The 24,731-nt window shown below is 42.7% G+C and overlaps 1 protein-coding gene across 6 annotated transcripts in view; it reads left to right on the top strand.

The window, feature by feature from the left end:
* The window catches only part of SPATA1 (spermatogenesis associated 1), a 36,780-nt gene extending 13,089 nt beyond the window's left edge, over positions 1-23,691 (top strand). For 4 of the 6 annotated variants that reach the window (XM_024201550.2, XM_024201549.2, XM_024201548.2 and 1 more), the window contains 8 exons: positions 2,250-2,501; positions 5,586-5,730; positions 5,896-5,956; positions 7,615-7,726; positions 8,567-8,692; positions 14,187-14,365; positions 17,429-17,527; positions 23,308-23,691. In XM_024201550.2, the coding sequence (XP_024057318.1) occupies positions 2,250-2,501; positions 5,586-5,730; positions 5,896-5,956; positions 7,615-7,726; positions 8,567-8,692; positions 14,187-14,365; positions 17,429-17,527; positions 23,308-23,412 (1,079 nt within the window). In that variant the 3' untranslated portion in view covers positions 23,413-23,691. Of the gene's footprint in view, positions 1-2,249; positions 2,502-5,585; positions 5,731-5,895; positions 5,957-7,614; positions 7,727-8,566; positions 8,693-14,186; positions 14,366-17,428; positions 17,528-23,296 lie in introns of all 6 variants that reach the window. The other 2 variants (XM_026655991.2, XM_026655993.2) reach the window with 2 other exon arrangements.
* The last annotated feature ends 1,040 nt before the right edge of the window (positions 23,692-24,731 follow it).

Raw genomic sequence — 24,731 nt, 5'->3', positions numbered from 1 at the left:
AATCCAAAACACTTCAGAGATACAGGTATGGTTGCCAACTTTCTAATTGCACAAAACTGAACATCTTTGCCCAACCTGCCCCGCCCCTTCTCTGAGGCCCTGCCCCCCACTCACTCCAACCCCCCCCCCGTCCTTCTGTTGCTCACTGTCCTCCACCCTCACTCACTTTCACTGGGCTGGGGTGGGGATGCGGGGTGTGGACTCCAGGAGGGGGCTCAGGGCTGGGGTAGAGAGTTGGAGTGCAGGGTGCGAACTCTGGGAGGGTTTTTGGGTGTGGGAGGGGGTTCTGACCTGGGGTTGGGGTGCAGGGTCTGAGAGGGAGTTAGGGTGAGGGAGGGGATTCCAGCTGGGGGCGGGGGTTCAGGGTGCAGGCTCCAGCTGGGTGGCGCTTACCTCAGGCGGCTCCCGGTTGATGGCGTAGCAGGGCTTAAGGCATAGTCCCTGCCTGCCCTGGCTCCGTGCTGCTTCTGGAGGCAGCCACCATGTCCGGCCAGTTAGCAGCCAATGGGAGCTGCAGAGGTAGCCCTCGGGGTCGGGGTGGCATGCAGAGCTTCCCTGATCGCACCTGTGCCTAGGAGCTGCAGCGACATGCCGGTCACTTCCAGGAGCTGCGTGGAGCCAGGGCAGGAAAGGAGCCTGCCTTAGCCCCATTGCGCCGCCAACCATACTTTTAATGGCCTGGTCAGTAGTGCTGACCGCAGCCGCCAGGGTCGCTTTTCAACCAGGCATTACGGTCGAAAACCAGACGCTTGACAACCCTAGATACAGGATCGATCCCTGGATCCATTCTTATAGCACCTTTTCAGGAAAGGCAATCTGGCAGCCATAATCATTTGCAGCATGGGCTCTGCCTTTGTTGATTAAACACAAACAGAGTCTGTGAATATGCATTGTCAAACAAAATGACCCATGCTTTGAAGTTAGCAATCTTTTATATTTCCAAGTCTCCAATCTTGTGTGACGGATAAATGTAATGTAAACACATTGTGACAGCCAGAAACAATCCTTCATTAGTTTTCATCAAGTAAATTCCCATCTTAATACTAACATACACTTTTGATCTAGGAAAAAGCAACAGAGGGTCCTGTGGCACCTTTAAGACTAACAGAAGTATTGAGAGCATAAGCTTTCGTGGGTAAGAACCTCACTTCTTCAGATGCAAGTCTGAAGAAGTCTTGCATCTGAAGAAGTGAGGTTCTTACCCACGAAAGCTTATGCTCCCAATACTTCTGTTAGTCTTAAAGGTGCCACAGGACCCTCTGTTGCTTTTTACAGATTCTGACTAACACGGCTACCCCTCTGATACTTTTGATCTAGGGTTAATTAAGAACAGGGATATACATAATGTAATGCGATGGCATTCAACAGGTTACAAATAAGAGAAGACAATAACATTAATATTTTTTTTATATCCACACACAAGTTAACTGTCCTATTCCTCCTAGCCCATGTAACATTTATTTGATATTCACACACAAGTGAATTGGCCTATGGCTTTGATTTGAGCTGGTCTGTCAGCATCACAAGCACAATCCCATTTTCTTCTCTGAGGAGGCTCAAATTAGGGAAATGACAATTGGTTGGAAGCAGGAGAGGGATATTTTCCCTGGGATGTGCCAGGGTTGAATTGGCAGCCTGAGAAATCCAGCAGGTGTGTAATTTGTGCCACATATTTTCCATCCCCGGGTTCTCATTGAGAGCCTCTCTTGCATAGGCAGCATGGTTGGTAAAACAGATGTCACAAGATCTGAAACTGATGTAATATGCAAACTTGGCAAGGTATACAACCAATAAGTCCTATGATGTTTTATAGCCTTGGTCCTTGACCTGTTGTTTATCACCAAGATCTGCATGGTCTGAGATTCTGTAATGTGACCATGAACTCCACTGAGAGCACTGAGTTTAGGAAGCAGGGACATTTCTTTTGAGGGGCCTGTATAACCCTGAAATTCTCTCTTTCTGTCATTGGTGTCATCTAGGGGAAAGCTCAAAATCTGTTTGTTTCCTTTTAATTTTGTGTATGTGGTCTGGTTATACTTATTCCTTACTGCTTTGCTATGAGACATATTTGGGATGTGTTGCTCTTTTGTGAATATCACTTTTAGTTTGTTTTCATTTACTAAGGCTTTCAAAGGTCTTCAGCTATTGGACTCTGAAGAAAATAAAATGTATGATTATTAACATTTTAAAGGGCACATTTAAAATTATGTATTTCTTTTCCCATGTAAAACTGATCAATTGTAATGCAGACCAAATTGGATCCAATGAATCTCTACGCATACCAAGTAGTTTAAATCCCACAAAGTGGGAGTCTGCAAAAAATCCTACATCTTTGGAAAGTGCTCAGAAAAATCATCTAAGCCAGGATCAGAAAGAATCTAATACATGTAGGTGGAGTCAAAAAGACAAAGGGACTATTTCAGGTCATCATGTAAAACAGAGCACTGAACAAGCCAAGAACAATGAGACTCAGGAAAATCACATTCCCCCTGGAAGAAAAGGTATGATTAATCCAGTCATCTTCTCTTTAAGGCTGCTTTTTAGAAAGGGGGCATATAAAGCTAAACAAGAATAAAAAAATCTCTAATTTCACTATAAAAACTGTTCAGACAATGTTATAAGAATGATTTGGAATCACAAAAGCAAAGGAATCCAATTCTTTTCTTCACCTCACCCTGTTGTGCCAAAGACACAGTAAAATGCTCTAACTGCATCCACTGTTTTGAAACCCTTGCAATATATAGGCCCAGTTATGTAACTTAATGGAATTTCAGCATAAACTCTAAATTTTATTGTGGAGAAATAGTAGTTAAAAAATTTGAAGCCCGTGTTCTGTTATAAAAAACACTTTGACTTCCGCTTTCCTATTTTCCTCAAAATCTACCTGAAATTTTGCAGCCATTGTTTTATGCTGGGGTAGAATTTTTCTGGAAAGTTTGAAGCAAAATGGAAAAGGCCTTTGGGAAATAAGGTTGAAAAAATGAAGTGAGCTTATTTCTTGAACATTTTCTTGAATTTGTTTAGTTCATCATAACTCCAAAATGGTTTGGTTTAGAAACTCTGAATTTGCTTTAATCTGTTAGTGTTTGAGATGAAGACATTGGGAGGCAAGTTTCCATGTTTTTCAGATTTTCTAGGTTAATTTCAAGACTAGTTTTTTTTTGACTGAACCAAAATGTTTACAATCTTAATTTAAGTTTAAGAAAGTTTTCTTTCCCATCTGGAATTTATCATTTAACCAGATATACTAGAACCTTCAGATGGTAAATGTAAACTTTTATTACAATCCATAACTAAAATCCTGATTTCGTTGAAGTCAACAGCAAATCTCCTATTGTCTTCAGTGAGGCCAGGATTTCATCCATAATTTTCACACCATATGCCTCCTACTGTAATGGTCTATCCTTATTAATCTATGGCATGAAATATGGGTTTATGTCAATACACAAGGTCCAATTGTCCCATTTTTCATTCACACATATGTATTTCCTGTTCTCCATTTGACTGATATGATTTCCTCAACATTTTCAATATAAATTCCTAAAATTAGGCTCTTAAATCCATTGCACCTGCAACACCCAAAGAGTTCAGTGTAGATATTCAGTATCCCTGAAAATCAAAATATTTTATTCAGATGCCTTATAGATTTAGGAGCCTAATTTTAGACAGCTGACTTTCAAAATTTTGACTTACAAATATAATTTTGTGGGTACACTAATATCTTAATTTCCACAGTGAATAGATGTTTCCTCATGTACCTTGTCAAATACATAGTGAGATTTTAGTTATTGTCTGCCAGTGTCATTCACAGAAAAGGTCTAAAGATCTAAAAGATATGGGTGTTAATGGGTTCTGGATCAGGCCCAAATTACACAGTCTAAACGCCAGTTGACCTCAATAGAAGTTTTGCCTAATAATTGAAAGATGGGACCCAAAATTTTTAACCTGTGATATCAAGGCTCATTATATAATAAATAAATAAAGTGGTTGAGCAATTAATCTATAGACAGCTGCTTTATTGAGCTATTTTACACTTTAAAATGAAAGCCTTTTAAGATTCTCCCAGAAAAAACTTTCAGAAATCTGCAACTACGATTTATCCTGGCTGAGCCTTCCTTCATCCCTGTCTGCTGATACAGGGAAATACTTCAACATGCTCAGTGGATTTTTGCATGAAAAGACTTTATTTCCATATGATAATCAGGAGCAATAAATTATTAAAATCCTTTATCAAGAATCTGAACTAGAATACGATAATGGGGAAAGTAATTTCATTCACTTCAATTTTCATTGTTAACCATATCTACTGCAATTTACATTTAGCCATGCTTGTAGTACTCAGAAAAGGAAAATATTTCTACTGTCCTCCCACAAAGTAGAATTTTAATTTGCTTTTACAATATTAAAGAGTTTGACTCCTAAAACTGAGAATTGAACATTTTTCCTGAATAGACTATAATGGAAATAGTACAAAGGTGTGGGCGGGATTAGAGCAAAAATAAAGCTAACAGTTATATGCCAGAATTGAAAATGTTTTTTTGAAAGAGATCTGTCAGCTACACATTTTCATCTAACACTGGATGGTTGCTGAGTACTGGAAGCCAATATTTATAGTAGTCTCTTCAGAATGGTCTCCTACCTTACTTTACTACCTGATTAAAAGGAAATAATTGATTAAATGGGTATAGTTGGATTGTAAGTGACAACTGATGTAACGTTAGTAGTTTGCCTATGACCATCTTCTTGTCTTTCATTTCTGAAGAAGATATAATAAAGAAAGTACTAATTAATTCTTTGTTCAGCATCCATTCTGATGGAATTACAGTTTTAAATCACATCATTAATACAATATTCAAAATCTGATTAAAAAGTTTTACAGTCAAATATAAAAACCTTACATTGTCCTACCTTAGCATTATCTGATAAAACTTCTACTGAGAAACTACTAGATGCAATAATATTCCAAGTTTTCAAGTGCACTGGTACCATTAAATGTTAATTTAGGCAACCCCCTGGATGTCCAGCAATTTGGATTAGCACCCAGTGGTTTGGATACTTATCAAAGTTTTAGCCAAACTTCTGTTTTACAATGGGAAAAAATGATGGTTCAGAGAATCCCTCTTCTAATGTTGCACATTTTCACGTTTTCAAAAACTCTAAGATTAATTATACAAAGATATAAGATTGTATTTTATTTGAAAGGAGTGCATCCTCTGAATCAATATTTTCATTTTGAACATTGGATCTTAGTGTAATTGCCACTCATTTTAATAACATTGAGAATATACAGATTTGATTTAGACAAAATCAGAATCTGCCTTTGAAGTCAGACACTGGAAGTATAAATTACTGGATTATCTTTTTTCAAATGAAAAATCAGGAAATGTTCAAAATAATATTGTATGCAGTGTAGTTGACAGTTTCATTTTATTTTCCCTAAAGCAAAACAGTGAGCTTTCTAGTTTTTCTTAATGATGCTAACAAGATCTGTTTTTAACTTGGTTCTTTTGGTGGGCCATTGGTAAAGTCCAAAGGGACCCTTGAATATTGTATATGTTGCCTAAATATTCTGTACTTTGCTGTAGAAGAAATCCCTATGGTGGTGGCTGAAAATGTGGAAAATAGAGGCAATCTAAAAGCTATCAGGATGGGAAGAAACACTGCAGGCGATTCCGGTATTCCAGAATCATTGGAAGATGGAGACAAGGAATATTTGCACAATAAGAAAAGGTAATTATAGTGAGTAGTTCTACTGACAAAATATTTCATTAATGGAAACTTCTTTAAATACTTCTATTAACTGAAACTGAGGAGAAAAATATACACGAATTAAATTTAAGACAAATTTATGTTTTTTAAATTAATTTTTACTTGGTACTTTGATTTTATCTTCAGCCCTCAGCAGTCTGGAATTAGAGAATCTGTGACTGATATTGGTATCAAACAGGATGATAAGGTATGTTTTCAAAGATAAAATATTAGTGGTAGTATAAAGAAATAGATCCATTCCTCCCAGCAGGAAAATTCCTAATTTTCAGTACAGCTGGCTCAGGTTACGAAGATGCACTATTCAAATGTAGGTTTCAGTATAATTGAAAAAAGTTGATTCTGCTCTGAAACAAGTTTGCAAATGAAAAATAGCAATCAATGAACCCCTCAAAAGCAGGCATTACAGTGACTAGCAGCTTGTTTCATTTAATAGAGACTACGTTTACTAGTTATTATCATATTTTTTAAATCTTAACTGAGTTTGATCCTGCTCATTACCAACCATAAATATAGATTTATTGACATTTATTGACATTGGCTGCTTTTTAGTAATTAGTATCCATTTTCTACTGGCAATATCTTGAAGTCCTCATTCAAGTACAAATGCCATTGAAGTATAATATAAAAAACCACGTATGTTGAGACTTCTGAAAACAACAGGTATAGTATAAAGCCAAAATTAGAGCATCTTTAAAACTGTGCAGAAAACACATCTGAGGTCCTGAGTACCACTTAAACTCGGAAATTAGAGCTCATGTGGGCCCTCTGCAGTGGTGTGACTTTTGATTGTTAGTTGAATTACTTTTGTATAATCTTATGAAAGGAATTGGACAACACAAAGGCTGCTCTTATGACTTCTGCTATACTTAGAGTAGAGCTGGCTGGAAAAAATTGAAAATTTCAATATTTGACACACATTTTTACAATTTTTCCCACTTTTTTTTTAATTTATTTTCACACAGCTCTACTTTACAGCAGTTTAAAGTTCTGGGTTTTTTTTTAAAGGAAATGATTGTTAGTTGTCAGAAGGAACCTTACACCAGCTGGATTGTCTATGAAGAGGTACTTTTAGTACAAGTTATTTTTATACTATCATAAATTATAGACAGAGTGTGTGAATACACATATTTACATTCTTTTTTAAATTTTATTAATGATAAAAGATAACCACACATAAATATATTTATCACTCGATGAGAAGAAAGCTACATAATAAAAAAGATTACCACAAATCTTTGAATTCAATACATTTCTCAGGGATAGTGAAAGATTCATTACAGTATCAAAGGATAACTCTTAGAAATGTATAAGAGAAATGGAAATCTCATAAAAGTTATGTGAAATGTTAATATTCAGCTTACTCTGAAATGTGATTCTATAAAATTGGCATTGTGGAGCTTCTTGTTGTATCTCAATGATTTCTATATAAAATATTCTCAGTTTACAAGTAAAAAGATGTTTTTCTATCAGCCCTAAAATTCAACCTGGATTTGAGAAAGAAGCTAGGTTATTTTCTTCTCATGCATCATCACCAGAAATTAAAGTTCTTTAGGCTAAATTCTGCCATCAGATTTACCTCCGCAACCCTACTGCTTTCTTTTGGTTTGCAGAGGTCTGACTGACTGGAGCTTAGTAAACATTTATTTTGATGACACACAAAAAGAAAGCTTAGTCAAAGTCAGACCTCCCATTCACCCATGCATTCTTATTGGGCAGCATAGATTAAGGAGATGGCTGAGTTTGGCCCCTCGTGCATATTACATTAATTAGAAATGTTTCTCCAAATACAGTACAAGTATTCAAGGGTGAATATTATGCATTTATATACTTTTCATTTGCCTCTAGACAGATAAGAATAACATAAATCGTCTTGAGTATTCAAGTCAATACATTTCTCCTCCTCCTCCACCGTCTCTTTCTATAAACAGATCTCAAGTTCCCATATTTCAGACAGAGAGTAAGTATATGCTTCCAAGAAATTACAAGGAATTGAACCTTTATTCAAGATGTGAATGTTTTTTTAAAAAGGTGAATTTATAATTTATGGAGCACTCCTGGAGTCGGCACTATGTACCAGATCACACCTGACAGCTGAGATAGGCAGGGGAATGCTAGTCCATGAATCTCCCTGGTGTTCAGGTGTGAGCTAGGAGCTGAACTGCTCAGCACCATCAGAATGTAGATGGCTTTGCACGTGCCCCAAGACACTTAGGGGATTCTAAGAGTGGAAACTTAGGCATCTACAGGATTAGGTGGCAGCTGGGCAGTGGTTCTGCGAATGCCCCTGGCATCTAAATGTTGGACTTAGGTGCCTAAAAAGGCAGTTTGGTGCCTAAGTCCCCTTTCTGAATCTAGCCCCTAGTCACTAACTAACCATTTTGTTGCAGTATATTTAGCAAAATGCTTTCAGCAGGAAATAGCCCTCGTGAGTTTTTGGGTATCTGGCAACAGTTTTCTACACATGTAGTGTGTTTCCTGTGCCTTCCCTTTTAAATATAGTTTTAGTGATGTATATGCATTTAATATGGATATTAGTTCTAATTCATTTGTGCATTTATAAAGGACTGGGTGCATTCTGCATTTATATAACCTTTTTCTGAAGCATCAAGTAGTGGCCAGTGTTAGAGATAATATACTGGACTGTGGGAATCCCTACTCTGTGTTCCTGCAAGGGACGCAAACTGAAAAAGTTGGGCATGCTTTATGGTACATGCACTTCACTGAGACATAACTATGGCTGGCCTTTTCCACTTTTAGCACCCAGAACTTTACTAAGTGTAGGTTGTAATTTCTTTAGAAAGCAAGATGGTTGAACAACTGAAACAAATGAAGGCAGAAAGAAGGCACATGGAAAGAACTAGAGAGGAACTGGTTAAAAAAGCCAAAGGTTTGCTTGAACAAAATAAGCTGAGGAGATATCATGGTATGTTCTTCAATTGTATCATAACTGTGTGAAAGTAAATGTGAAACTTTTTATCTGCCTGTGTCTATGTAGTGTTATAGTATATGCTTAATTACAGAGATAGCAGCTGGATAAACAATACCTCTCAAAAGGCTCATTTGTATGACTAAGTATGGTAGAGAGGTTGAGGACTAAAATGTCTGCTCCCATTGATGCTCAGTAGTACTCCCATAAATATCTATGTCCCTGGATAGTATGAACCATAGCACTGTTATGTTACTTGTAGAAGTACAGTATTCAGAAGGCATCCATAAACCACATCATGGTACCAAGCTCACAATGAGTTAAACATTCCAAAGTGCTGTTTTTAGGAATGATATATGAGGGCATGACAGAAAACTTGTCTACTACGACACATACAATTATTAGCGGCACCCAGATACACCTCTATTTTATTCCATGAAATAACTAGTGACAAAACTTATTTTTCTATAATAACAGATAAAACCTATAGAAACAAAATGTGTACAGAACACAAACTTCTCTGAAAACCAGAAAGCAGGGTCCATGCTTTCTTTTGTGCTTGTACACATAAAACATCTTAATTCTTTTCCCTTTCAATTGTTTAAATAATAAATTAATTCTCAAGACAAAAATATGGTAAGTACCTTAGGGGAAAACAAGCAATATAGCAGGGGTAGGCAACCTATGGCACGCGTGCCAAAGACAGCACGCGAGCTGATTTTCAGTGGCACTCACACTGCCCAGGTCCTGGCCACCGGTCCGGGGGGCTCTGCATTTTAATTTAATTTTAAATGAAGCTTCCTAAACATTTTAAAAACCTTATTTACTTTACATACAACAATAGTTTAGTTATATATTATAAACTTATAGAAAGAGACCTTCTAAAAATGTTAAAATGTATTACTAGCACGCGAAACCTTAATTTAGAGTGAATAAATGAAGACTCGGCACACCACTTCTGAAAGTTTGCCGACCCCTGCAATATAGTAATGCTCCATTTCAGAGGTGTCAGGCAGAATGAAAAGAGTTCTGGACAAATCTGTGGATTCTGTGAGACCCACACAGGGAACCTTAATGAGTCACATGCATCTCTACAGCCATATGTTGAGTGTCACTGCCCAGAATGGTTAAATAGCACAGATACCTGACTGATCTATGGAGCAACGACAATATACAGTAATTATTGATATACTGCAACCTACATTATACAAAAGTCTCAGTGGACAACTGAAAACTTCAACTCCTGTTGGGCTGGTTTCCCCCAGTCATAGAGCCAACGGTCCTCTGCAGGCGTGGTTGGTTTTTCATACTAGGGACTTCACGTTTCCAGTAGAGTCCTGCCATTCCAGTTGTCAACAGCCCCAAGAGTTTTCACCAAGTGCCTTGTGGTAGGCATTTTTAAGATTACAGAATATTCATGTTTACCTTACCTCAAAGACTGGCTCATTTAAGGAACCTCTCCTCAGCAGGTCTCAGACAACATCCATTACATCCTTGCACTCTTTGCCACATCAGGGCTCAGGGTAAGCAAGAAGAAATCACCTGACCTTTCCAAAAGACGGAATTTGTAGGAGCACAACAGCATACTTACTGTCCATTAACTGTGAAGTTGTGGCAGAGCTTATGAGTCAGTTACAGAGCAATCCTCAGACAACAGTACAGGAATGTCTAAGAATGCTAGATTACATGCACTGTGCATGTTTGTCACTCCTCATGCCTTGTTGTATTCAAGGCTAGTTGAAGTCCAGCTACCTATCAAGCAAACGCCACATAGCTATGGCAGTGCAGATACCTCAGGAAGTCCTATTATCACGAGATTGGTGGAAGGATCCTATTCAAGTGTGCAGAAGTGCTCAATTTTCTTCTCCTCTATCCACAGTAATGCTAGTAATGGATGCTTCCAACCTCAGATGGGGAGTGCACTTGAATCAACATCAGACTCAAGGACTATGGCCAAGAGACAAGTCTTGTCTTTCCATAAATATCTTAGAACTGAGAGAAATTTGTTTAGCGTATATGACATTCCATCCTCTAATCCATGGTAAAACAATACAGGCATGACAAACATCTTGGCGATGTTTTACGTAAACAGACAAGGAGGAACAGATCATTTCCACTATGCCAGGGAGCTGTTCGCATATGGAACTGGTGCATCTGACATCAGATTGCCCTGACAGCCATTCACCTTCCAGGATTAATATCCTAGCAGGTCACGTGAGCAGACACTCGTCCTTTAACGATGAATAGTCCATAAAGGATTCAGTCAATCACAGATCTTTCACAAATGGGATCACCCAGCCATAGACTTGTTTGCCATGGAGTCAAACAAGAAATGCCATACCTTTTATTTCAGAAGGGAGTCTGAGTGCAGGATCTCTATCGGACACTTTTCCTCAGCTCATCTCCTGGGCTGACTTACATCTATCCACTGATTCCTCTAATTCTGAGGACAGTGTGGAAACTCAGACGAGATGGTGCCACGTAGCTATTGCTAGCAACTTCTTGGTGCAGGTAGTTATAGTTCTCAGACCCGTAAAGATTCTTAGTATAACCTCCAATAACATTACCCCTGGATCTGGACATAATCTCCCAAACAATGGGAAGACACTCCATCCAGATCCACTTTCTCTGTACCTTACAGCCTAGATGCTGGCTGCCTGACTAATATAGAGAAATCATGTTCCAAAGCTGTCCAGAACATCTTGATTCACAGCAGGAAGGACTTGACAAAGCTCACTTATGCCAAATGGAAAAGATTCACTCTTTGGGCAGAACAACATCAACTCTCCCACTCATTCCCGTGATTTAAAATTATCTATGCTGATTAAAGAGATTTGAATTCACTATTAAAAGAGTACGCCTAGCAGCTATCTCCACTTACCGGTCTCCAATTCACACCCACAATATATTCTCACATCCTACAGTGTCTACATGCCTCACAGAATTAATATATATATTCCCTCCTGTATAGGAGCTACCTCCCTCCTAAGATTGCGCTGTGGCTTTAGCTTGGTTGATGGGGGCTTCCATTTGAACCATTAGCATCATGTTCTTTATACTACCTTTCTGTGAAAACCGCTTTCTTAGTGCCAATTATCCCAACATGTAGAGTAGGAGACCTACAAGCAGTCATGGCAGGGCCATCATACAGTAGTTTTGATAAGGTTAAGGTCTCCTTTAAACCCCAGCCAAAATTTGTTCCTAACATAGTTTCAGATTTTCACTTAAACTGGACTACTGTATTCACATACCTGTTTTCTCCCTGAAACCCCTTTCTAATGATAATAAGAAGAGGCTTTATTTCCTGGACGTATCAAAACTTTTCTTTTTAGTTAAAGAGAACTAAAGGGGGCATGCACAGGCCAACAAACACTCGGGCAAAAGAGTCCAATGCTGAACGCATAAAGCACATGCAACTCATGGACTGCTAGATTCACAAAGGACTGTAAGTGTGGAAATGGTCAGCATCAAACACACGCCCCCCAACTTTTAGGTGCCTAGAAAATCACTGGGATTCACAAAGCCTGAGTGAGTCACCTATGCTCCCTATACAATGAATGGGGCTAGATAGGCACCTTAGAATGGGATTCACAAAAGCCAACATGCTAGGTGGCTCCCCGCCTAAGCTAGCCAATGAGAGCTGCCAAGATGAGGGGTATGTCCTAAGCCCCACTTCTCTCAGGGAGTTTCACATCTAAGTCCAGACTTCAGGGAAGCACTTCCATCTGTTTGGGATTCTTGAGTTCAAACCCCCTCTTGGCATTAGATTACCTGGCTTATGGGAGACACCCACCTCAAGTCCCTCTTCACCTGCAATGAAAGAAGGGATTTGAATAGGGAATCTACTACTTGTTGGAGGAGGTGGCCTAAACATTGGGCTAGAGACTATACTGATGTGGGGGGTTTCCTCAGCCTCTCCTGTTGAAACATTCCACTGTGAAAAATAATGAAAGCGTCATTGGACCAACGAGAAAGAAAGTATGAGGCTGATGCTTGTGGCCGGTGCATTTATCAAGGAGATGGGGAAACCCAAAATCCAGTTCCCCTGCTCCAATGAAATGGAGGGAGCCCTCCCACTCCCACCCAACACACATGTCCACCTAGGGCACTCACCTGAGAAGTAGTAGACGTGTTCAAATCCCTTCTTTTCCTCAGGTAGAAGGGATACTTGGGGGATCTCCCACAACCCCAGTGAATACCCTATTGTGCAAAAAGCTATGTGGAAGGGAGTTCCTCGTTCCCCAGCCAGTTTGTGTGAACTGGCCTGTGGGGGCCCAATCTGATGGATGTCCTCTGAGCCCACTTACTGGACTGGCCCTGCAGGTGAGTTAGGCAGAGGACCTCCTAGCTTCCCCTCATTCATGCATCACACTGGAGCTTAGACATGTGGACGCCTAGAATGAAGCTGTAGCACATAGGCTGCTAGGGACCTTTTACTGCAGAAATGTAGGTGCCAAATGCGTTTAGGTGACTTCAGGATTTGACATCAGTAGAGCAGAGGTTTTGTGCACCCCAGTGGGGCCTGATTCTAGGATGTAGGCACTTATCCTGGCACTTAGGTACCTAAGTCCTTTTGTGACTCTAGCCCCCAGAGTGGACTACATGTAGACAACACATCTAAAAGACCCTCAGTTACTGTAAGGTAAATAATGTTTGCAGAAAGTTTTCTATTAATCTTAGGCATTCTGCCAGGGACAGCTTTAGCATGAGTTTATGGGGGTCATTTGCCCCCCCAAAAATCATAACATTGGGTGCCAAACCTGAGTGGAAATACAACCCTGTGTACTAGGTGACAATGCCCAGCACTGGGAGCCAGCCCCAGCCCTGCAGGACAGGAGCTGCTGCTGCAAGGATAGTGTAGGGGTGGGCTTGTTCTCCAGACAATTCCATCCTCCCCCCTGCCCTCCCCTTTGCACCTGGCTGAATTAGGGTTGCAGTACTGGGGCAGAGAGTGCTCCTGCTGATGGTCAGTGACCCCCCTTGACGACACCATATTGCACCCACTGAGTCAGGAGGCTGCATCCACCCCTGAATTCTGCTCAAGAACTCTGGACCTGTGGCGTTCCCCAGCTCTGCATAACACATGCTCCTAGTTCTCTTTAGCGCTGGACCTGCAGAACTAATAAACTTTGCAAACCTAGCTCTTTTGTACAGCTTAGTCGTGCAGCGCGGCAAAGCTCCACAGGACTGAAACTCTGGTCCTACAGCGTTCCTGCTGGAGCTTCAGTCAAACCTTAGAGGACAGATCTAGCCTTTAATTTTAGTTGGCTGGGGTCCAGCTAATCCTGTGTGACTGTATAGTTAATGTAATGTTTAGTTTAGCTAAACATTCATTGATTTTAAAAAACAATGCTACATTTTTCATACATGAATAAACCACTGAAGTTGAAGCACACTACACAAGAACTGTGTGCTGTTCATTATTATTATTCCTAATGTACTGTATATTAACCTGATCAAGAACAAACAGAGATGTTGTTGTCCTGTGTAGCTCGTGATGCATGGAAAAAGAAATATTTTGAAACTAAGAAAGCTACAGCTTCATTGGAGGACATTTTAAATAAACTGCGACAAGATGTAGAGCTTTACTATCAAAAGTTACTGTTGCAGCTGGAAGCCAGAGATATCAGGAAACGACCAAACAATTTAACACACATTGCAAACGCCAAGGTAATATCATTTGTTCATATTTGTCAATTCCATTCTCTCTTTCCATGAAATTTGGCTTCTGTATAGAGTATAAATTGTAAGAACAAATTTACCACCATAATCCAGAGATTCCAAACTTTAGTAATTGTTTCCATAGATTCATAGATTCTAGGACTGGAAGGGACCTCGAGAGGTCATCGAGTCCAGTCCCCTGCCCGCATGGCAGGACCAAATACTGTCTAGACCAGCCCTGATAGACATTTATCTAACCTACTCTTAAATATCTCCAGAGATGGAGATTCCACAACCTCCCTAGGCAATTTATTCCAGTGTTTAACCACCCTGACAGTTAGGAACTTTTTCCTAATGTCCAACCTAAACCTCCCTTGCTGCAGTTTAAGCCCATTGCTTCTTGTTCTATCCTTAGAGGCTAAGGTGAACAAGTTTTCTCCCTCCTCCTTATGACACCCTTTTAGATACCTGAAAACTGCTATCATGTCCCCTCTCAGTCTTCTCTTTTCCAAACTAAACAAACCCAATTCTTTCAGCCTTCCTTCATAGGTCATGTTCTCAAGACCTTTAATCATTCTTGTTGCTCTTCTCTGGACCCTCTCCAATTTCTCCACATCTTTCTTGAAATGCGGTGCCCAGAACTGGACACAATACTCCAGCTGAGGCCTAACTAGAGCAGAGTAGAGCGGAAGAATGACTTCTTGTGTCTTGCTCACAACACACCTGTTAATACATCCCAGAATCATGTTTGCTTTTTTTGCAACAGCATCACACTGTTGACTCATATTTAGCTTGTGGTCCACTATAACCCCTAGATCCCTTTCTGCCGTACTCCTTCCTAGACATTCTCTTCCCATTCTGTATGTGTGCAACTGATTTTTTTCTTCCTAAGTGGAGCACTTTGCATTTGTCTTTGTTAAACTTCATCCTGTTTAACTCAGACCATTTCTCCAATTTGTCCAGATGATTTTGAATTATGACCCTGTCCTCCAAAGCAGTTGCAATCCCTCCCAGTTTGGTATCATCCGCAAACTTAATAAGCATACTTTCTATGCCAATATCTAAGTCGTTAATGACTTTATCTGTAAAACAGTCATATGTCCTTCAGAGGTGAGCATAGCCCATCTAGTTTAATCAGAGTACACCATTGACCAGGTTTGTTTTAGGGATTTTATATCTAAAAAAGCTTAATTCGTTTAGAAAACCATTTACCAAGAATAGGAGCATTAGTCCATTTTTCATTTGCATAGTATAAGACAATCTGTTTGCATAGGCCAAGTGTGGACCATCCCTGGTGATCTTACAGATTACTCTTTGTTTGCCCAGAGTGTTTCATGGAAATAGCACACCCAAGTATTCCATGAATGCTGGATGAATGCATGAGTGTACATGTAAGAACACAAAGTTTACTTCTTTTCCACATGGTAACAACTTGTTTAGTTTTGTATAAACTAGTATTTTTTTAATATAACAGAGATTTTTCATGAATGAATTATATGTATCACGCGTTGTATGCTGGTGTAAAGATGTTCCAAATGCTTGTGTGCAACAGCACAGCCATAGCTCTGTGTGTACACTGGGCACAAATATCCTTTAAGTTCATGCAGAAAGATTACAAACTTCCTACTGTGTTGAAGAAGTAGGGAACTAGTAATCTCGGTCTCAATGCCTTTGGTGCACTTGCACTTTGAAAATAGTGTGTTGCTCTGAGACCTACATTAGCAGAAGGAATTGGTGAGAGTTAAGGGAAGAGTAACTAAACTGGTCAGATAGACTGAGGAAAAACTTCCTGACAGTGAAATCTCCTAAATTGTGGAATAATTTGTCAAGGGAAGTAGCGAAAGCCCCTCTGATAGTTAATTTGAAACTAGACTAGCCAAAATAACAGAAAATCTACTGTGGCAAAGTATTTGTGGATGTTTTTGTGTTCACATCTGAAAGCTATAAGAGATAAATACTTGTAAAGCACAATACGTGTAATTATTATTAAGCATGGCTCTCTGTCTGGGTAGCACTGCCAGTATTACAGAAGCATGTGCTCTATCAGTTACTTCTATTACAGTAACTCCTCACTTTGTCGTCCCTGTTAACGTTGTTTCATTGTTACGTTGCTGATCAATTAGGGAACATGCTCATTTAAAGTTGTGCAATGCTCCACTCTTACATTGTTTGGCTGCCTGCTTTTTCCACAGCTGGCAGCCTCCCTACGCTCCTCCCCCCCCACAGCGCCTCCCGCCCGCTGGCAGACCCCGCGGATCAGCGCCTTCCCCCCCTGCCCGTGGCAATCAGCTGGCTTGTGGCGTTTCACGGGCAGGAGGGAGGGGGGAGGAGCGAGGACTCGGCGCGCAGGCTCCCCCTCCCTCCGCTGCCTCTCCAACGCTGCAAGTGGCATGTAATGTAGATATAGCCGCTGGGATATATAGAGGTTTTCAAAGGCCTAGAGCATCAAAAAAAGACTAACACACACGTCCCCTTCAGCTACATTGACTTCTAGGAAGCCATGCTGATTTACAGCAGCTAAGGATCTGGACCATACTTTTGAAAACACTAATCTCACTGTCATTATAACTAAGCCATTTAATTTTTGAAAAATGATACTGCCATTATAGAGGTGGTGTTCTGTTTAATCCACACTGTTCTTGAATATAGCAGATCGCCATCAATGTCCTGATTGAGACAAAGCAAAGGCATTACATGGGTGAGATTGAGACATTCATATTTTTTTTAATCATATACAGGGTCCAGTCGTGAAGACCAGTAGCAAAATAATGTGCTACTATCCATCTCCCAGAGTAACAGGGCTTGGGAAAATTGTGGGTGTCCCCTCCTCATAGGCCAGCAGGGCTTGACTGTTGGAGGGAGCTGCCCTCCTTTTGAGAGAAGACTGCTACAATACAGGACATTTGAGGGGGGGAGGGGAGTCAAAAACTGAAGGAGGCTTGGAAGAAGAGTTTAGAGGATTGCTGTCCTGGTGCGGGGGAGGGAGAGAGATTATAGTCAATAACTGCAGTGGTAGAAAAATATATATAGTATAGCTGAGCTGCATAAAAGCTTTTTGTTTATTCCCCATAGAACACCACAATCATCCAGATTACAACAGTGCAGCACGAAATTGATCAACTAAAGAGAAAGCTGGATAATACAAAAATGAAACTCATAATAGAAATTAAGGTAATCTGCATTTATTCTAACCAACCTGTACATTAAACAAATAGAGATTTTCTTCGCTATAAAATCTAGAGCCATAAAATATTTGACATTTTTAAAAGTTAGTTAGTATTTGAAGAGATATTATGTTAAAGCAGGGGTCGGCAACCTTTCAGAAGTGGTGTGCCGAGTCTTCATTTATTCACTCTAATTTAAGGTTTTGTGTGCCGGTAATACATTTTAACGTTTTTAGACAGTCTCTCTCTATAAGTCTATAAACTATTGTTGTATGTAAAGTAAACACGTTTTTTAAAATGTTTAAGAAGCTTCATTTAAAATTAAATTAAAATGCAGATCTTATCAGTTTAGTGCAGTGGTTCTTAACCTGGGGTGCACGCACCCCCTGGGCAGGGCCGGTGCAAGGATATTTTGCGCCCTATGCAAAACTTCTACCTCCCCCCCCTCCCCCCTGCACATCTGTTCATTGAGGGGCAAATCCAAACGAGCCTTTATAGACCCCAGGGGCCAGCCTGCTCAGGGGCCAGCCATGCCCAGGGGCTGCTCCCCAGACCAGGTTCCCCCCTCCCCACCCCCTGAACTCCCCTGGAGGGTGCACAGCGCCCCCGCGAGCCCTCCCCACACCACCCCGGTGGCCCCCGCCCCGAGTCCACTCACTGACTTTGCCGGGCTTGGGCCGCTGCAGCAGCTCGGCAGGGAGAAGCCGCCTTCTGGAGGCAACAGAGAGCCAGAGTGTCCCACTTGCAGCGGCGAGCCCCAGCCATGGAGGAGCCGGCGCGGTGCAGGGGGGCAGCAGCCCTGCAAAGGCGACGGCGCTAGCGGGAAACTAGCTCCTGCAGATTGCAGCGGATGCATGTGGGCTCCAGCCCCCATGCGCCCCCCGGCTCCCACCTCGCCTAGGGTTACCATATTTCAACAATCAAAAGAGAGGACCGGGGGGGGGGAGAGAGCCCCGCCCGCATCCACTCCCTCCCACTTCCCACCCCCTGACTGCCCCCCTCAGAACCCCCCAACCCCCCCTGCTCCTTGTCCCCTGACTGCCCCCTCCTGGGACCCCCCCACCCTAACTGCCCCCCTAGGACCCTACCCCCTACCTGTCCCCTGACTGCCCTGACCCTTATCCACACCCCCACCCCCAGACAGACTCCTGGGACTCCCACGCCCCACCCAACCACTCCCTGCCCTCTGACAGGACCCCCAGAACTCCCGACCCTCCCCCTGCTCCCTGACTGCCTCCCAGGACTCCCCTTACCATGCCCATGCAGGTCAGACGCTGGCTCCATGTGGAGGCAAAACACGCTGCTGGGCTGCCGCGCGCACAGCCTCTCCCCCGCAGAGTGCAGAGGCAGCGGGAGGGGGGAGCTCCGGGAGGGGCAGCGGCGGCGGCTCACACTTCCAGGAGCCGCAGAACCCGAGTGCGGTGAGGGAGGAGACGGGGGGGGCCCGCCTGCCGCTGGTCTGGGGTCATGGCCGGCCGGCCCCGCGTGCCGTAGGTTGCCGACCCCTGTGTTAAAGCTTTCTTTGTGTTAGCTGTAGCTTTCACTTAAGCAAAATGACCAATGTGCCTACTCCACATCATGTAGTAATAAGCAGCATTCCTAGTGTTTACATTTTCCATGAACTGCATAAACTAAAGCCTTGTCTACACTGCAGTTTTGTTAGTAAAACTCTCCTGGTGTGCCAACCAAACTACCTCAACAAGAGGCATAGAGCTTTTTGTGGCAAAGTTAAAACAACAAAGCATCAGTGCTGTTCGTTATGTTGCCATAACTGGCCTCTCCCAGTATCCCACAACACCCACCGTGACCGCTCTGCTCACTCCAGCTGCCCAGACATGCAGCCACTCCCCTTTCAAAGCTCTGGGAAGTTCTGACAGCTGAGCATGCCGCTCCGGCAGCAAAGAGCAAATCATTACCATGGACTCCAGCTCTCTCCGGCACTAGGGTTACCAACTTCCTAATCCCCGAAAACCAAGCACCCCTGCCCCGCCCCATCCCCTACTTGTCCCCCCACCCCTGCCCCGTCACTCACTACCCATCTCCTGGGACTCACCTGCCGCCTCCAGAGCGGGGAGGACCTGACATGGAGCCTGCCTGCCTGCCCAATTGGGGCACAGCAGGAGGCTGTGGTCCCTGGACCGAGGGGCTAGGGAGGGGAAATCGGGCCACAGCGGGGAGGGCATCGATCCCTGGGGCCAGGGTGGCAAAATCCGGGCACAGCAAAGTGAAGGGGTCCGGGGGGGTACCCAGAGCAAGGGGCCAGGGAGGGGAAATCGGGGCACAATGGGGGTGGGGTGGGGAAGTCAGGGCACAGGGGAGCACGGATGTTGGCCCCTGGAGCAAGGGGCTGGGGTGGGGAAATAAGGGCTCAATGGGGCAGAGGGTCTCCGGAGTGAGGGGCTGGGGAGGGGAAATTGCGGTGGTGGGGGGAATTGGGGCACAGTGGGGCTGCGGGATCCATCCCTGGAGCGAGGGGCCAGAGAGGGGCATTCTGGGCTGGATGAGAGGGAAGGGGGGAGTCAGTCCCTGGAACGAGGGGCCAGGTGGGAAATTGGGGCACAGTAGGGTTGGGGAGTCCTGGAGTGAGGGGCGGGAGAGTCCAGCCCTGGAGCGAGGGGCCAGGGTGGGGAAATTGGGGCACACCAGGGCAGGAGATGGGGGGTTAGTTCCTGGAGAGAAGGGTGGGGAAATCAGGACACAGTGGGGCGGAGGGGCAGACAGGTTACATATCTCCCCCCCTCAGCTCCCTCCGACGGCATCTACTTTGAAGCCCAGTCCGGTAGCCACCCCGTTCTGTGTCAGACGGGGTGGGGGGGGCAGGAAGAGCAGCAGCTGCTAAGCCGAGCTGTTCCCCCATGCTCCAGCAGCAGCTGCTGCTCTTCCCACCACCCCAGTGGCAGAGGCCAGTTACTGTAGGTAACTGGACTTCTAGTGTCCAGATGCTGCCAGCCCAGTTTCCCTTTTCGACTGGATCTTCCGGTTGAAAACCAGACCTTTGTCAAGCCTATCTGGCACTAGGAACACAGCAGCAGGCAGGCTGCTACTGCAGGGGACTGTTCTGCTGTGCAGCGCCAGGGCTGGAGGCAGGGGCTGATTGGGGGGGGGGGGAGGGATTCCCCTCCCCCAGCCTCTGGAGTGGTTGCCTCCAGCTGCTGTCTGAACTTAGAGACAGTATGCCAACACTCACTCTCCCTCAACACAAACTCTGTCTCTCTCACATACACACTCACCCACCACCCACTGTGTCTCCCACACACACACTCTACACTCTCCCCCCAATCTAGTAGCATGCCCATGGAACGATGGGATTGAGAAACATTCATCATATGATGTACTTGCCCCATGAGGCACTGTAAACCCTTCTCACAGGACCCTGCGGCCCCTTGGATAGTGGGATCGCTACCACACAGCACTGCTCTGTGTGTTGATGCAAGAAATGCTAGTGCGGATGCACTCGGCCAACACAAAGTGCATAGTGTATGGATATGCAAAAGCAGTTTAATTAAAGCGATGGTGTACATTGACATAACTTTTGTCAACAAAACGCTGTAGTGCAGACAGCCTAAGTAAGCCTCATAATCATGTCTTCGTTGCAATTCCCATTTTACATGAGGTAACTGGAGATCCACAAGTTAAGTGACCTGTCCACCATCACACAGCAAGCCTCTCACAGAGCTGAGAAGCATAGAGTAGAACTTGGTGATGTTCAGCAGTACAATGATGGCTTTAAGCTCCAATGAGATGGGAGAAGATAGTAGAATGAATGTAGACATTCTCTGTCACCCCATCCCATGACCCAAATGAGAGCACTATTCATGGGTTTTTAACATGGATTAGGTTCTGCAGACCCTGCCTTTGCCCATAAAGCTGAAAAAAAAATCACTGAATAAAATGATACTGGTCCAATTTTCTTATCCCTTCCTTTTCTGAGAATGTGAGGATAGCACAGAAGCCCAGCTGCAATAAAGGCTTGGAGGGGAGGAAGAAAGGAAGCCGTGGAATGTGCAGATGGCACATCTCCCATGTTCAGAGGGGTTTATGTACCTAACCCCCTTTTCATTCCATAATGGCAACCACCACAGCCTCCAGCCTGCCCTACCGGAGCAATTGTACACACTCTCCCTGTAGAAGAAAGCGGACATAGTAGACAATATAGGCCAGGGATCGGTAACGTTTGGCCCACGGCCCGCCAGGGTAAGCTCCCGGCGGGCCGAGCCGTTTGTTTACTTGCCGAGTCTGCAGGTTCGGCCGATCGCGGCTCCCACTTGCTGTGGTTCGCCGCTCCAAGCCAATGGGGGCCGCGGGAAGCCGTGGCCAGCACATCCCTCGTCCCACACCGCTTCCCGCAGCCCCCATTGGCCTGGAGTGGCGAACCACGGCCAGTGGCAGCCGTGATCAGCCGGACCTGCGGACGTGGCAAGTAAACAAACCGGCCTGGCCCACCAGGGGGCTTACCCTGGCGGGCCGCGTGCCAAACGTTGCCGATCCCTGATATAGGCCATAGTTTGGAGAGTCTGAGATTGACATAGCCTTGTAGAGCCTTTCAGAAATGTCTGATGAAAAGATGAGTAGCGTGATATGGAAGGCAATTAATTAAAAAGACTACACCAGCCCAAGAGTTGTAGAGAACCAGCAGACTTAGATGAGCACAATAGAAAATCTATAAATAAAATAACACTGATGTCCATTGCTCTCCAATGAAAGAAAGAAGATGCAGAGGTAGAATAAGCATCCCATAAACTATTTACAAATCTAAATCAATGACATTGAGGGTTTTTTGGAAGGGCAAAGTAAAAAAGGGACATGAGAAAGTTATTACTGCCTCACACTGTATGAAGACAACAAATGAAGTGGAACAAAAGTTGAGTATTAGGGAAAACAAGCTCAATCACAGCTCTGGAACAGTAATTCATTATCCAGCCTTGTTTGCAAGACACCAACTTCAGAAAGTGGAAGAAAACATCTAATTATAGCTGTTGGAGATAGAATCACATCTATGAGAGACTGACAGGAGTAAATTCACAATTTTAAACATCTGCAGGGTAACAAGGTATTGGCATCCTCAAAGGGTACTAAGGGAGCAGGCAATAACGGAGATGCGATAAGGGGGATAAAACACAGGGGGGGGGGCGGGGAGCAGCCAACAACATCCACAAAGAAATGGAAAAAATTAGGATGGAAATCAGCTGGTCTAACCTGAAGATAAAGGACAGAATGAAAACCCAGGAACATTTAATTGTCTGACAAGGTCATTTTATTCACAGACCAGGTCTGGTCTAGACAACTGCAGTACAATATACATTTTTTCACATAAGCTTGGAGCCAGATTTTAATTTTAGCTATAGAGAAGTGAATTCAGAGTATGACACTGAAATCGATGTGGATTATACTGTTGCAACTAAAATAAGAATTTTTCCCTTTGCCTCATCATCTGCAGTGTGGGCGACAATTCTGTCCATTGCTAGCAAAAGTCAAAAGACTAGAAAATGTATTTCTAGAAGAAAAATAGTGTCAATTATAACAAAACAATCCTGAGATTCATAGTCAATTTTTAGTCATTCCTTATCCAGGCAAACTCCTACTGATGTCAATAGGAATTTGCTGAGTAAGGATTTCAGGATTTGACTTTTAAAGATGACACAACAAAGGAAACATGCAGAAAGGCAGGGCGAGAACTGGTTAGAATCAAAGGCACATTCTATATCCATCTAACCAACGTAAAAGTTAAATCTTTACTATATCTTCAACTTCAAAATCTTCCTTAAATAATCTCTAGTTCTTTTGCAGATGAGAAAGCAGGCAGCCTCTGATTTACGAGCATTGAGAGCAGAGCTGGCACAGAAGAAAATTCAGTCATCTTTAATACTTCAGTCTGAAACACCAGTATTTTAGAAGGATCGCATTACTTGAGATTGTGTAATATATTTGTATAGAAGCTCAGCATGTCAGTATTGTTTTTATGTTCCTATGCTTTTATTGTAAAGAGACTTTTCAATATGTAAGATAGGATAATTGTATATGTTAAAATAGAGGTATATCATGTATTTAAAATGCCTTAAAATAGCTCAAGCTAATAATTGTAACTCAGTTGTAATTCACTTATACTCATAAAACATGCAGTTTAATCTATTAGCGTGTTTATTTTTTACTATAAGCTAATCAAATGTAAAGAAACAGCATTAAAAAATTTTCAAATAGTGAATTAGCATAACACGTCAATTTTATATAATGACGATCAATACGGAATTGTAATTTGTAGTATACCCATAATTGTGGATAAAAGTGTATTTTTGAGGTACATATAGCTCAATCAGTTTAACCCACAAAATACTGAGGTTTCAGATATCTACCTCATTGTGCTTTGAAATTCAAGCATTGTAAACATACCTATCTCTAAATTATCATATCAGTTTTGTTGTTTCTTTTCCTTCTCTTAAGTGTAGCTGCATTGACAATCAAATGCCCTTGTCCTAGCCCTGAGGTTGTAAATAAGATCATCGTCAGTCTTACATGAAAGAAAATGTAGAGCACACCGTATTTATTAACCAAGTTCAGAGGGGAGGCAACAGGCATGTTCCGGTGCGGAGTATCAGATCTCTGGAAGGGAAATAGTACCCCCTCCATGTTAACTTTTTCCATTCTCTCCTGCTTGCTCCCTTAGTTCCAAAGGGTATTATATCTAGCAAAGCAGTAAGCTGCAAGAGGTTAATGTGAAGCTGCCACAAAACTGACAAGGCTATACTAATTATTGCAAGTGACAGAAACAGACAGGATGTCAGTAATAGGATGTGAAAGTTCTTGCAACACTTTCAAAAGGAGGAACTCTAAATCTTGTGAGCTATACTACCTCTTGGTCTCCAATGTAATCCTTCTTGAAATCCTTCCATAAAGCCTTCCCAGCAAATGAACCAGTCAACCACCCCCTGTTCCACTTCAAGATTGGAACTTAAATCCTATGAATCTGAACTGTATTGTCTAGAACCAATTTAGATTTCAAACTCTAGAAGGAAGGGACTGTCTCTTTTCTGTTTATACAGCATGGAAAACACTAACAGTACTTAATAAATAAGAGCAGAGGACTGGGCTTCTGGGTTCTATTCTCTGCAGTGATACAGAAAACTTGAAATTGTAAATAGCTCAATTAACGTAGTTGATGAATCAGATTCAAGTGTTTACTTTTAAAGTTTTAACAAAAGTTAAATGAAATACAC

Source organism: Terrapene carolina, unplaced genomic scaffold (genome assembly GCF_002925995.2).
Source record: "Terrapene carolina triunguis isolate 2854851 unplaced genomic scaffold, T_m_triunguis-2.0 Scaffold211, whole genome shotgun sequence".
NCBI classification, from domain to species: Eukaryota; Metazoa; Chordata; order Testudines; family Emydidae; genus Terrapene; species Terrapene triunguis.
This window is presented reverse-complemented; position numbering and strand designations above follow the sequence as displayed.